Here is a 13,777-nt window from a genome sequence, read left to right on the forward strand (position 1 = left end):
AATCACAAATTGGTTTATTGGCTACAAAATTGAGATCTGTAATAACTTTCATGGGTCAGTACCTGCAGAGTTGATGTCTTCAATGGAACTAGAACTATAACTCAACTGTAATGTAGAAAAGATGAGGAATTTTGGGATGAGGTGACTGATATTTTTTTTTTGACAGACCCTTAGTGTTATATACTAAATGTTAAAGAAAACAATCACAGCAATAATAGTTACCAATGGCCAAGAGAGGATGGGAAATCTGGGGCTTGTTCATCCAGTGCTGATGGGCTGGTATTCTGGGACCCTGAAGACCACCACCTGAATCACTGATTGTAAGTTGAGTGTTGGGGTAGGAGAGAATAATTTTTCTTGCACTTCTGAGCTTTGTTTCACAGCTCCAGGAAAAGCCAAATGCAGATGCAGTGCTAGCTGCACAGCCTTGTTAGAATACAGCTTTTCATTTGGGCTTTTCTTTTTATCTTGCACAGGATGCAGTCCTGGCTTGTCAAACCTGGGAAGTGGGTGATTCATCTATTGTATTGTCCTGTTCTCAGTAAACTGCAGTGTGATTCCCAATTTACCTGCCATATGACCAGTTCTTCTTAAAAATCCAAATGCATAAGCAGTCTGTGCCCAAGAACATGGGAAGGGAGCACATTACTTACAAAGTATGTAATCAAGCAGTGTGATCTAACCATTAACTGGGTGACATCCTTCTCTTTATTTGGACAGTTTACTGGCTCTAGGGTTTCAAGTGGGAGCTGTCACTTACACTTTCTGATAATACAACTTAATTAAAATTTCATTCCTGTACCAGCAAGTGCCAGGTCACCAGATGGTTACTAATTGTTATGTCCACATATTCTGTTCTGGATTGCAGCAGACTATGTTTGTGCTAATGCTACTGGGACAATTGCAACATGTACTTTGCAAATGTTTACTATACAAATCTTAGTCTTTAAATAATGTAAAAAGAATTGCTTCAGTATTTACTAATCCATGTAAAGTAATAAACTTCCACAAGACCCTAACAGCTTTATAACCACAATAAACTAGTGCATCGTTATTAAAAAATCAGAATTTCTGAGACTGTAAAAACTGTAATCCAATCAGAGAGGTAATTCAAATCACACAGTCTCATCATATCGGTAAGTGCAACGTAAGTAACGCTTATCCTGAGGCAAATACCTTCCAGACTGTGGGACAGGATACCCAGACTGGGAGGTTAGAGTAGAAGATATTAACAGAACACATGAAAAAAGTCTGCTGACTATCACAGGTTTATGGAAGGCAAGAAAGGATACACACTGAGAGGACGTGCATCAACACACTTCATACTTCTGAAACTCTTGCTTAGGACCTTTTGGGCCTGGAAATATACTTACTGTGCTGGGCTTAGAAGAACTCTGTGTCATGAGCTCCAGGCCTATCCATGACAGAAAGGGAAGATGATCACTGAAGCCCATTAAAGTTGAAGGCATGGGCTGGACCCTGCTTCCCTCTCTCCCTATGTCCTTGTAGGTCTTTTCCCTTTTGGTCATGTATGTGAAGAAGTGGGAGCTTGGCCTTTTTCTTGTAGCTGGTTCTGTGTCTGCATGTGAAATAATGAAGGAATAGGAGATAAAGTGATTGCAGAAGATTCTTTTGAGAGCAGGTACCTGGCCTGCTCTGAGTAAATGGCGAGGGGGAGCTTTCATGCAGAAATGAACAAAACTATTTAGGTCTCTTCAGGAGTAATGAGCATGGTACTGAAAGACAGAACCAGCTGCCTACTTAGAGACAGGCACTGAGGACAATCACGACAGCTTTTGGAAAATAGAGTGTAATAATGCATGATGTGGTATCTGATGGATTGCCTGACCACTTGCTGGAGTGGGGACAGGAGGTTTCATAGCTGATGCATTTGAGAAACTCATTTACTTCATGAAACATTTTTGCACTTAACCTCCAGATGTGCCTAAAAGTCTTGTTGATGTTCCCCAATGCCTGTCAGGAAGTGATAAAAAAGAGAGAACAAGTAATCCCTGTCACTGCTGGTGACTGTATATCAGTTTCTAAACTTAGAGTGGCAGAGCTTTCCTCTTTGCTTCTTTGGTTGCTTTTGCTTTACTCTGTTGTCTTTAATTGCAGTATCAAAGGGTATTTGATGGTGTGTGTGTTTTTGTGCTTGTTTTTAACTTTTTGTCCAGAACAACTCCCAAACTGAAAAGAAAGAGAAAAGATCAGCAAATTGTGTTTTGTGTAGGGATGGTAAAAATGTAATTTTTATCCAGATTATCTTAGAAGACAAATTCTTCCTTGTACAATCAGGAAGGTAATTGAAAGACAAGTTGAGATATTAAAGTTAGCCAGGGGAGAAGCAAATGAAACTAGATTCTGTCCAAGAGGGACTTGTCCCTAAAACTTACTCCCTCCTTCCTGTTCTTGTCTGTCTTCATTTTAATGTCCTGCAGGTGAAAATGCAAGGCCTATGGGGCTATTCCAGAAAAACATACTTTCTTTGACCCAGAGTGCAGGGATCAAAGTCTTGTTGCTATTGCATCAGTACAGTTTTACTCTGCTTTATGCTGTACATCTGATCTACAACTTTGGTATTTACTCCAGTTGCAGAACTGTTGGCAGACCTGTGTGAGACAGCTCCAGTAAAAGCAGGACTGCTGGGATCTACATTATTGCTAAACTCAAAACAAAACAAAATGCTTATCTTCACAGTTCTTCCTATTGAGATTAGAAGTAGAAGTAATAAATACAGTGAAGGAAGCTGTTCTCAAATTATTTGGTATGCTAAGTGGAATGGGAAAGTGCTTAGAAATATTTCTCAAATGGTTTCTGTAAACATTCCTTGAATAATTTTCCTGTGCTTAGGTTTGGTGTGTGTTTAAGAAGACAGGGACACATTCTAGAAAATTAGTTTTTGTCTTCCCTTTTGTATTTTAGAAATCTCACAGAGCTTGGGGAAACAGAATTTCAGTTCCATTTTAAGACTTTAAAAGAAGCAAATAAAGTTTCAGAGGAACAACTGAAACTTAGCCCTCGACACCAAACTCCTCTAAGTTTGGCCCTTACTCATTGTTCTGGACATATAAATGTAATGCCAGCAGCTGACAAGGGATATTTCTTTAGCTGACTACTATACTGCTATAAGGCTTCAGAAAAACAGAAGGCAAATTTCAGTTAGGACACTGTTGCAATTAGTGCTTTCCTGGATGCAGCCCTTGACTGTATCAACCCATACTAAATCCACATGGCATGTGTGTGATGTGACAGATTTTAATCAACAGCTAAAAATTTGCAAAAAAAAATGCAGTTAAAAAGTGGTGTTGTAACAGTGATGAATACCAGGGAAGCAGCAAGTCAGTGAATCTGCTGGTCTTATTGAAAATTAACCAAATTTCCTATTGATAAAAGGCTTTGAATGGGTATGTAGGAAATGTACTGAAGTACCTTGAGTTTGGGGTCTTGCCTTTCTGTTGAAGGTCCCTGAACAACTGGTTGGATGCTTGTTTTGAAGAAAACCTATGCATCTATTCCACTGTACAAATAAAAATGCACAGTGTCTGGAGGGCTGTAGAGTAGCATTACAGAAGCAGCAGGAGATGAGAGACCTGCAACAATCAAAAGGCTGCTAACAAACAGATTCTCTTGCCTACAATAATTCTTTTGCTGAGTCTTGTTAGAGTTGTGGATAAGAAAATTAAAACTGCATCCCATGTTATATCAGTTCCCCTCATATTGTGTTCGATATTAGCAAGGTTTGACCGTGTATCCTGAAGAGTTTCCTTCACTACATATGACATTAAATTTTGATCAGCATTATTATTAGCTTAGTCTTATCCCAGTGTTGACACCAGCAATCAGGAGTAAGCATAAGAAATGTTAAGGACTGCAATGTAGAGAAGGTCAGACCATGATCTGATGGTTTCTGTCTTAAATTTTATGTCTGGCATATTCCTGTGGACAAGAACTCTAGGCAATACAGTTACCCACAGGCAGAAAGAGCAGGAGTGACATGAAGGAAGGAAACAGAGATGTACAGCAATTTCTAGATTTTTTGTTTGAAGATGGGTGAAGTTAGAATTACATAGAAATGGGTAGAGAGTAGGAAACTAAGGTTCATAGAAGCAGGAAGGGGATAAACCATGCAGAGCCCAGCAGACAACGGGCAGAACTTTAATTTCATATCAAAGATGAGAACAAATCAGTGAAGGTGTCTGAGAAGTGTCTGGAGTTTTCCTGAATGATAAGTAGGGCAAGATGAATTCTAAAGATGGCATGAAATACGTGATGAGAAGAAGCTGGAACAGGCAAGGCATCAAGATGAAAGGCACAACAGGGCAGGCAGTGGGAGATGTCCCTGAAATATGGTTCTGGATATCCTGTTGGCATTGAAACTTAGAGAAGAGTCAAAGGTTATATATTCTTAGTACATAAGCATAAGAGACAGAAAAATACTGAATCTGCAAACAGTTAAAGACAAGAGAAAAAGAGCTGGAATTTCATTGACACCAAGGGAGTTTCTTTCAATCATGATACCACTAAACTTTCCAAATGCCTCTGAAAATATTTGTTGAGGCATGACTTATCTACTTTCAAAAACACTTTTGCATTCCAAGAGATAATATGGTTAGAGTCCTCTGCATGGGTTTCCATTCTGCAACCTTTTTTGAGGTGACTAATTCTCATGGAATTTCAGGGGATTTGATAATTTAAATACCTTTACTTCCATTAAAAAACCAAGCTACCTACTGTTAATTGATACATAAAGAACGTGAAGGCATGGATGAAAATTTATAGGCTATCATCCAGAATGTTTGTAAAATGTCTATGATTAGAATAAATATATATAATAGACATCTGAATATTTCTAATTAACATTTTAGTTTTGTGGGTTTTTTCTGTTGTTTGAGGAGGTAGGGTGGGCTTGTTTGGCTAGGGGTTTTTGTATAAACTGTACCTGAATCAATCCTTTAAATGTTCACTGAGTTAGGAGTAATGTGTATTTCAAATGTTATTTAAACATTCCTCTGCGAAGCCATTTTATTTTAAACAAGCGGTAAATGAATCACTTGCAGAGGTCTCCGCAGGATTGAAGATTAATACTGTTTTCTCCGGCATGAGACATTCAAATTCATCCTCTAGAAAACAATAGAGAACACTGACTACCCTTCTGGGAAAATGCAAACAATTCCGTGAAGTCCGGGGAGGTTTACATTGCAGTTGTCATATAAAATTCAGGCAAGTGAAACCATAAAAGCCAAGCCAAAACAAAAAACAGTTTAATACAGGTAAATGTCAATGCCAAACAAGAAAAAGGCAGTGAAGTTGCAGCTTGTCTGGGTGACTTCAACACAACAGAACTGCATGCATACAAGGAATTTAAAATGAGGGAAGAACCTGAATGTGAACAAAACTGAAATTAAAATCGAGCAGTATACTGACTGAAAGCGAGGACAGAATATGCAAGTAGCCAGCTGGTAGCAAACCTTAGCTATAGCAGATGTGAGTGCCGTTAGCTCTAAATGCATGTTAAATTAAAGCCAGCATCTGTTCTTGCAGATATGGCCTCAGTCATCTTAAAAGAAAGATTAATTTGGAAATCAAAACTTTAGAAAAGGATTAATGGCAGGGTTTGGTAGAGCTAGAGAAACCTGATGTCTGATAACCATGGGCAAATGTTCACAGTCCTGTTTTTTCTGCAGCTCCGAGTGAGTGGTGTTACATAGGAGCTGGTGAAGGTCCTGCACCTAGAAGTCAACAAAACCTTTTAAGGATGTGAATATGAGATTCAATGATTTGACTTCTTTCTAGACAATAAAAGCTAAGCAAGTATTAAAATGGTGACAAATGATGAGACAAGGAAAGCAAAGTCCCAAAGATTTCTAAATAACAATCAGCATCTAACTCTGAGCAGCACTTATACAAAGAGAAACAAAATTATTACAATACCAGGCATCATAAAATACTGGAACCTAGAAAAATGAAAGCAGTAAGAATGAGTCAAAAGTTCAGTCGCACAGTTACCAAGCCTGGATGTAACTTCAGGAAACTGAGGAAAAGGACTTTCAAAATGATGAAGGGATTACAAATAGTAAAATAGGCAGTAGGAACTATCACCAGAGAAATCACAAACAGAAAAGAAATTGTGTCATCTAATCAGAGTACTGAGAGCTGAGGAATAAAGAAATGGAGGAAACATGCCTAGCTGGGCCTTTTGAACACTGTTCTTAGTCACCGAGTGTTAAGACTGAGAAGTACTTGGCAGCAGGAGGAAGGTTACAATAGAAGGGGTAAAGCGGCAGAAACCATCAGTGTTTGGTATCCTGCTCTTCTCATTGCACCATCAGTTATACAGTGCTGGCTATCGAAATTCATTTTAATAAATAGGACACTGAAATAACTGTTTAAAAAACAGTCATAGAAGACTTGTTTTAGGGTCATAAATTCTGAATTAATATGTGTATGCATGAGTTTATTTCTCATTTTGGGTCTTGCTGTAAAACATGAAGTTTAGTTTTATATGATTTAACAACCCTTAACTTAAGCAACAAAATTATGGTTTTGACCACCCACCTACCTTATTTCTAGAATATTGTACAGATTCAGAGCAATGTTGCTAAAGTAACAAGTCTAAAGGAAGAAGTTAGATGGCTTTGCTTAGTGAGGATCAATATTAAGTAATTACTTCTCACATTTTAATTTCTCTATAGTAAAGTTTAAAGTTTTAAAGTTTACAACAATATAAAACTTGAAGTAATCATAGTTTACTGTTTAATGGTGTGGAGCAAGGAAATTTTTAGAGGTAATGAGTCAATGAGACCATGTATTCTTAAATATTTATGCTACTTCTGGGATGGTTGTGCAAGACCTGTGGAGTATATGCTACTATTATTTGCTTCTCCCAGCATATTGCCATGTCCCCTGCACAAACATGATCTATGAAATTTAGCCCTCACAGGTTAGAAATTATATCTTTATGAAAGAATGGTACAATACTTCCATTAGAGAAATCTCTTATTAAGCCTCTGATGTTAACAACCTGATAATGGGGGTACAGGATGCAAGTTATAATGATAAAATTGGCTAGCTAGTATAATGTTGCTGAGTGCAGATTACTACACGATTTGTACAAAATGGAATTTGTTGCTGCCAATTTTTTCTTATTTTGTACTGATAGCAAACATATCTGTTTTGTTATGTTGGGCTGACATATAGAAACCTCTTGTCTTTAGCAGATATGTCTTGCCAATATATTAGTTTATGAGTTTTCAATAATAAATCAGTGATGAAAAGTTCTTTTGCACTTTTGTTGACTGAGAGTTGCTGTTTGAATGTTGAGTAAAAATTCATTTACTCTCACAACAACATAGATAATATCTGAAAAGATTATTATCCCTGATGGTAGAAACCATCTGCTAACCTCTCCATGCAATACTAACTACCTGGAGTCTATATTTGAAAATAAAAAAACAAACTAAAACATGTAAGCACGATGCTGCAGTTCTGTTCTTGTGTAATGTCTCCTGTTGTCTTCCTAGGATGCATTTTCATCATTCTCCCAATAAAATTATAAATGCTATTACACAGTAAACATTAGAAATGTTATCCCAAATAAAATAAGCTGAGAATAGTTTCATTATTTAAACAAAAGAAATATTGTTCCTACCATATTTGCTTCAGGAAATTGAAAAGTGAAGATGGGATAGGGGATAGAAAAAGGACTGGAAATTTGCCCTTCAGTTTCAACCCATTTGGAGTTGAAAATAAACTTTTATTTTTAAAATAAACTTTTCTTAAATAATGTTGTTCAAATCATGGACTTGTAGTGTTAGCAACTCATTTAAATAGCCACACATAGTTGGTCAGCATTGTATTTTAATGACAGTTTTGCCCATAAGAAGTGCAAGACATTATTCCATCAAAAAAATCAGAGTTACTGCCATCTAAAAATGACAGGCTGAATCCATGTGTATCAAAGAAGTCCATGGCATTGGAAGAAAAAGGAAAAATAATATTTTGGTCTAGAATTGTAACTGATGAAAGAGACACCCTAAATAACATAAAAGAGTTGCTCTGGCCAGAGATTCCTTTGATATATGGGTAATTTCAGCTGCTTACCTTTAGATTAAAAATATTAGTAGTGGTGTTCTCAGAAGTCAACACTAGATACTTGAATAATCCTCACAGATGTTCATACTTTAAATAGGAGAGGTACTGTCATTCCTACAAAATAAACATGTAGTAGGATGGAAAGGAAGAAATCCCTCCAAGATGCTGAAGTGTAAACATGGGTACTTGCAGCAAAGTACATGGAAAACTACAGTGGGAAATGAAAAAAGTTGTGGAAAAAGTCAGATTGTAAATTATAAGGAAAAGGGGAGTGGGTAAGTCTGTCATTTAACCCTGAGCATAAATGTTCTAATTGATGAGGTAGCTAGGAATGTAAAGCTGATACAGATGTCCTACTCAAAGAGAATGGAAAGGGGTGTACAAGAGACTAAAAAGGCAGGAATTTTTAGTCCTCTTCAGATTCAAGCCAAAGAACGTTTCTAAAATTTGTAATAGGGATGTGGGCTCTAAAAAAACCTCAGTAGTTAATCAGAAGCATTAAGTTCAATGATCAAATTGGAAGCCATAAAAACCAAACCAGAAATCAAAAGCAAACATCAGTAATAGTTCAACCATCTTGACAGAAAAGGGAACATGGCAAATTCCTCCTATTCTTGAATCTTTAAATCATGACATAATACGCTTGTTTGTTCCAAGTTTCTGGACTGTGGGTGCTGACCCCCTCTCGTTCCCCACTGTCAGAGAATGCAATCAGGGAGTTGTGAAGCATTGAAAATTTACTGTGCTCTTCCCTACTCTTTGCACACCTTTTATCTTCAAGGTCAAGTAACTTATATTCACCTCTTAAACTCTCCCACATTATACAGATTTACTGTCACCGATAATTCTTACACTATTTTATAAAAAATTGGGAAAATCTAACTTAAATGAGAAACTTCAACTTAAGAAACTCTAAAAGGGCTTATCTAGTTCTGGTCACTATATTTAGTGATAGAACAGGGAAGCAAATACATCATTATACAGATTAGCTAATAATGTATAGAGCTGTGAATCTTATGTTTTAAGTAACTACCTGTAAAGAAAATGAAGCACAGAAATATTTTCATGAGGAATAAAAACTTACATTTGGTTAAGAAGGAATTTTGTACTTGGCTGTTTCTGTAGCAATGCATAACTTCTACCCTGGCCAAGTTTTGTGGGTACTGACTGCTTTTGCTGCTTCTGTCTTCATCTCTGCTTTGACAATAAGTTATGTTTCCTGTGCTGTTTGGATTACTTTTGTGTTAAGATACTTAAGTCAGGCTGTAGGTACCACTTGAGCCATTTGTCAGAGATTCAAATAGTAGTTTATTTTAGAAACCTCTTAACTAAATTCACTGATGTGTTAAATGTGCATGATAAAGTCTTAAATTATCCTGTATATATTGCAGCTACATGTAACAGGCCTCATAAAGTTTAAATATCATATCTTAATCCAGACAGTGAGAACTTGTAATTACATTGTGTATCCTGGGAGCTTGTTTATTACAAGTTCACTAATGTCTTTGTACTGATTAGGAGCAAGTAGTTTTTCCAGAAAATCCTCCTTTTTGTCTGACATACTGTTTTCCAGGACACTAAGTTCAAGATCAGACACGTTAGATGGCAAGTAAGAGCTAACTTTAGTTACTGACTTCTTTTCTTCTGCAGAGGTCTGCCCCTTTCCTATATTCAGATCAGTAGCAGATTTAACTTGTTTGCTTGTTGATATTTGTTTAATATGTTGGTCACCCCTGTTCTCTTCCTTACTGATCTGTTGGGCTTTCTCCTCTTCATCTAATAATGATGCCTCCATCTGAGCAAGGTTAAGTGAGTCAGAGGATTCAGCACTAGTTCTTTTGCTGGTTTTAAAGTCACGGTTTTTCCTCGAAGACTGGACTGGAGATGAAGCTGAAGGAACTGGCACGAGATCTGAAGTACTTTCAGCTTTTTGACTTGTCTTTGAAATTCTAGACCTGCAGGATTCTGGCTCTGTATCTGACCCACCTCGCTTTGGGCTTTCAAGACACAGAGGTTCAGGACTGCTGTCAAGAGCTTCCGAGTCTGTACACTCAGCACTGGTGAAATCTTCGGAATAAACTGTGTTTTCAGGACTAGCAACAAAGTCATCCGAGTATATGAACTCAGAGTTGTTTTCAACACTCCTGCTGAGGCTGGGTTTATGACCACTTATAACAGACGTGTCATCATGCTCTGTAGTTTCATGATGGATTAAGTGTATTGCTTCCTCGTTACTTCCCTTTGCATTAGCGTCTGATGGGAACGCTGCTAGGAGTTGAGCTTTTGCATACTTTTCCTCCTGAGCAGATTTTAACACAGTTTCCTCTGGTAAGGGAGTTGTAGTTACTTTATATGGATGTTCCTTGCTTGCAATTGCATCGTTCCTCCGTAAACTTGCAATAGTCTGTTCCTGCAGGTCTGGGGACACATCTACTGTCACAGAAATGGACTCTGAGAGAACATTGTTTTCTAATGAAGTCTGGACAATTTTATCCAACTGATTATTCTGCTTTGAACTGTCTCTCTTGCTACAATGCCTGCAAGAAACCACATGCTGTTCTCCGGCATTTCTGAGCAGCTTTCTGTTGAGTAAGGGGCTTCTCTCCTTCAGCATCTCCATTTGCTTTTTTCTGTACTTCTCCCTCCTTTCATGAATTATCAGCTTATCGGGGTTGGTCTGCTGCAGCCGTAGCCTCAGTGTATTTGTCAGCCCATACAACAATTTCTTTCTGGGAGGTCTGTTCTCCTTGGCTTTGCAGTTCCTTTCAGCAGCTGGCTGTCCCTGGAGCACAGCTTTCTTAGGTCCTCTCCCAGCACCAGAAGATACTGGTGGGGTGGCCTCTTGCCTGCCTTGTTTGAATCGGGGGCTCACAGCTCCACTGCTCCCACCAGGCCTCACAGGTGCCTCTGCAGGCTTGAGGGCAGCCGAGGGGCTGGGAGGTCGTGAGGCCCTTCCACCACTCCCCGGGGCCTGGTAAAGCCAGGCAAGATGTGGGTGGACAGCATCAGCAGGCACAGCGCTGTGGGTGAGCACCGACAGCTCGGCCAGCAAGGCCCTGAGTAGCGGCAGCTGCCCCAGGGTGTTGTGGAGCTGTCGAGAGCTGGCGGGGTGCAGCAACGAGGGCCCGGCACTGGGACGCGGGGGACTCTGGCCCTTGTCTTTCTCCTGCGATCTCCTGACCTCGACGTGCTCCCATTGCGCCGCGGCAGCCGCTGCTGGGTGCCGCTGAGGCTCAGCCGGCTCACGGCTGTAATAGAGCAGCGGAGGGCAAAAGACGTTGCCTTCCAGCTCCTCACTCTCCTCCTCCTCCTCATTCGCCTTCTCCTTCTCCTCTTCTTGGTCCCCCGGCTCAGGGGAGGTGGCAGACGGCGTGGCAGAGCGGGGGCTTGCCGGGGGCGGCTCCTTGCCGGCCTCCAGGCAGGTGAGGCGGTAGCCCAGGACCAGCTCCCCGACGGGGCGGCCCGCGGTGTCCCGCAGCGCGAAGCGGCCGCGGCGGCCGCACGAAGCGGGCGCTCCGGGCCGGTGCAGCAGCTCGGCGGCAGCAGGGGCCAGGGGGACGGCGCAGCTGCCGAGGAGGCGGGGGGGCCCCGGGGCGAGCCCAGCGGGCAGCGCCAGAAGCAGGGCGCGGAGCGGGCGGCGGCGGAGCGCGGCGCTGAGCGAGCCCCTGCGCCAGCGGAACAGGCAGCGCTTGCCGCGGCCGAAGGGGAAGGGCTGCCCCGGCCGCAGGGGCGGCGCGGTGGCGGCGGGGCGCAGCACCAGGGTAGGGAATTCCAAGAGGCGCAGCGCCACGGCTGGGTGCTCCGCGGGGGCTGGGTGCTCCGCGGGGGCTGGGTGCTCCGCGGGGGCTGGGTGCTCCGCGGGTCCCGGCCCCGCCACCCGCACCGCCTCCACCAGCAGCTCCAGCGCGAACAGCCCCTCCATGCCGGCCCGCGGGCACAGCTCTCGCGAGAGCTCTGTCTGTGTGGTGTGAGGCGCGTAGGCGAGGCGGTCGTTCTCTCGCGAGAGTTGCGCCGCGGGCGCTCAGCCCTCGCGGGCGGTTGTTCTCCGTCCCCGCTCCCTGTCCGGCGCATCGCGGGAGGCGCGGGCTGTGCCGTGGGCGCCCACCCCCTCGTCACCCCGCAGCGCAGGGGGAGACCATTGAGATCATCGAGTCCAACCTGTGACCGAACACCACTAAGTCACTTAGACCATGGCACTCAGTGCCACGTCCAGTCTTTCCTTAAACACCTCCAGGGACGGTGACTCAGCCACCCCCTGGGCAGCCCATTCCAACGTCTAATCACCCCTTCTGTGAAGAAATTCTTCCTAATGTCCCACCTAAACCTCCGTGGCACAATTAAGACTATGCCCTGGTCATGGGAGTATATTTCTTTTCAAAACAAAACCCAACATTTTGGTTTTCGGTTGCAACTCGGAAATTAAAAAAGCGTTTTACTTTCCAACAATCCTGGTTTCTACTAGCCACCATTTAAAGGAGACTTGTGATAAGACTTCCTTAGGTTGCATATAACAGAAGACTAATTTAGGAAACACGCATGGTGCAGAGGCAGGGTTTTGGAGCCATGTTTTGTTACCTGCTACCACCCCAAATACCACAGGTATGTATTTGGATCTCCATTAGTTACATTTAGTATTCTTTTTAAAATAGCTCTGATCCTTCTCAGTCTTCCTTTCTTAGAAATAGACTTCAAATTTTCTTGCCTTTTTTTTTTTTTTTCAAAGACTGGAAGACAGGAATTTTGCTGATTCAGTGAAGTCTTTCACTGACTTTGTTCGTACCTTGAAGTACTAACATTTTGTCTCAAAAAATCCCGACCCAGACAATTGGTATCATTAGCAGCAACTCAGCAACTTTGGTTTAAATCTATCTTTTGAAGGCTCTGAAATGGCTTTTTTCCTCCCTTAATTCCTGTACAATTTCAGATTTATCAATGTCTCAACACAAAGAGATATGTCTGTACAGTTGCATGCCTGTTTATAGATGAAGTATGACAAAAAAAAAAGATCTTGGAAAAACATGGATTTTTCTGGATTCACAATTAAATCTATTTATTCTGGTGTCATTCTAAAGATTGCATTTTTTACAGCTCAAATGCTGGAGTAAAGAGCTGTTGTTCACCTGGATATAAAATTGCTCTTCTCTGTGAAGAATGTGCAGGGCGATGCTTGGAATTTGTGCAAATATTTGGCCTGATGGCACTCTGATTCAGAAAGGAGTCAGACAGTCTGTTGGAATATTCAGCTGCAACATAATAGCAGTTCTTAAAATACTCCAGCTTAAAATGCCACCCAGAGAAAACTTATTTAGTCTTTTCTCAGTTGTCTGTTGAGTCAGCCACTTGTGAAAAGGCAATAAACAGGAAGAAATTCAGGAATTAGCGTGACAGCCTTCGATAACTCAGTTCAGAAAAAAATGAAAATTTATGAAATACAGAGGCAAGGCATTTGAGGGTTTTTGCAATATATTTAGATTTCTGTCTTGAATACTCTAGAAAAGGTTTTGAAAAGGAATAAAGTCAAATAAGAAACCTAAATCTATTCAGAAATTACTGTTTACATCTGTTTCTGTATATTGTGCAGAATTTTGCAGGGAACTTTGCTGTTTCCTGTGTTCAGATTCTACTTTATGATCCTTAATTTCGAGCTGACGCAGATCTAGTGATGTATGGAGCAGTCTAGGAA

General features: G+C 41.1%; 1 protein-coding gene and 1 long non-coding RNA gene across 4 annotated transcripts in view; one reads left to right on the plus strand and one right to left on the minus strand.

The window, feature by feature from the left end:
* MAP10 (microtubule associated protein 10) overlaps nucleotides 1-12,074 on the minus strand; it is a 28,515-nt gene extending 16,441 nt beyond the window's left edge. The window contains exons 1-2 of one of the 2 annotated variants that reach the window (XM_064648820.1): nucleotides 9,179-12,074; nucleotides 3,243-8,208 (exon numbers count right to left, since the gene is read on the minus strand). In XM_064648820.1, the coding sequence (XP_064504890.1) occupies nucleotides 9,551-12,016 (2,466 nt within the window). In that variant the 5' untranslated portion in view covers nucleotides 12,017-12,074 and the 3' untranslated portion in view covers nucleotides 3,243-8,208; nucleotides 9,179-9,550. Of the gene's footprint in view, nucleotides 1-3,242; nucleotides 8,209-9,178 lie in introns of those variants that run through there. The other variant, XM_064648819.1, reaches the window with a different exon arrangement.
* Nucleotides 12,075-12,084: 10 nt separating this feature from the next.
* Nucleotides 12,085-13,777, plus strand: part of LOC135411361 (uncharacterized) — a 40,461-nt gene continuing 38,768 nt past the window's right edge. For both annotated transcript variants that reach the window (XR_010429110.1, XR_010429111.1), the window contains exon 1: nucleotides 12,085-12,693. This is a non-coding gene — a long non-coding RNA (uncharacterized LOC135411361). The remainder of the gene's footprint in view (nucleotides 12,694-13,777) is intronic.

This window comes from Pseudopipra pipra, chromosome 3 (genome assembly GCF_036250125.1).
Source record: "Pseudopipra pipra isolate bDixPip1 chromosome 3, bDixPip1.hap1, whole genome shotgun sequence".
Lineage (NCBI taxonomy): Eukaryota > Metazoa > Chordata > Aves > Passeriformes > Pipridae > Pseudopipra > Pseudopipra pipra.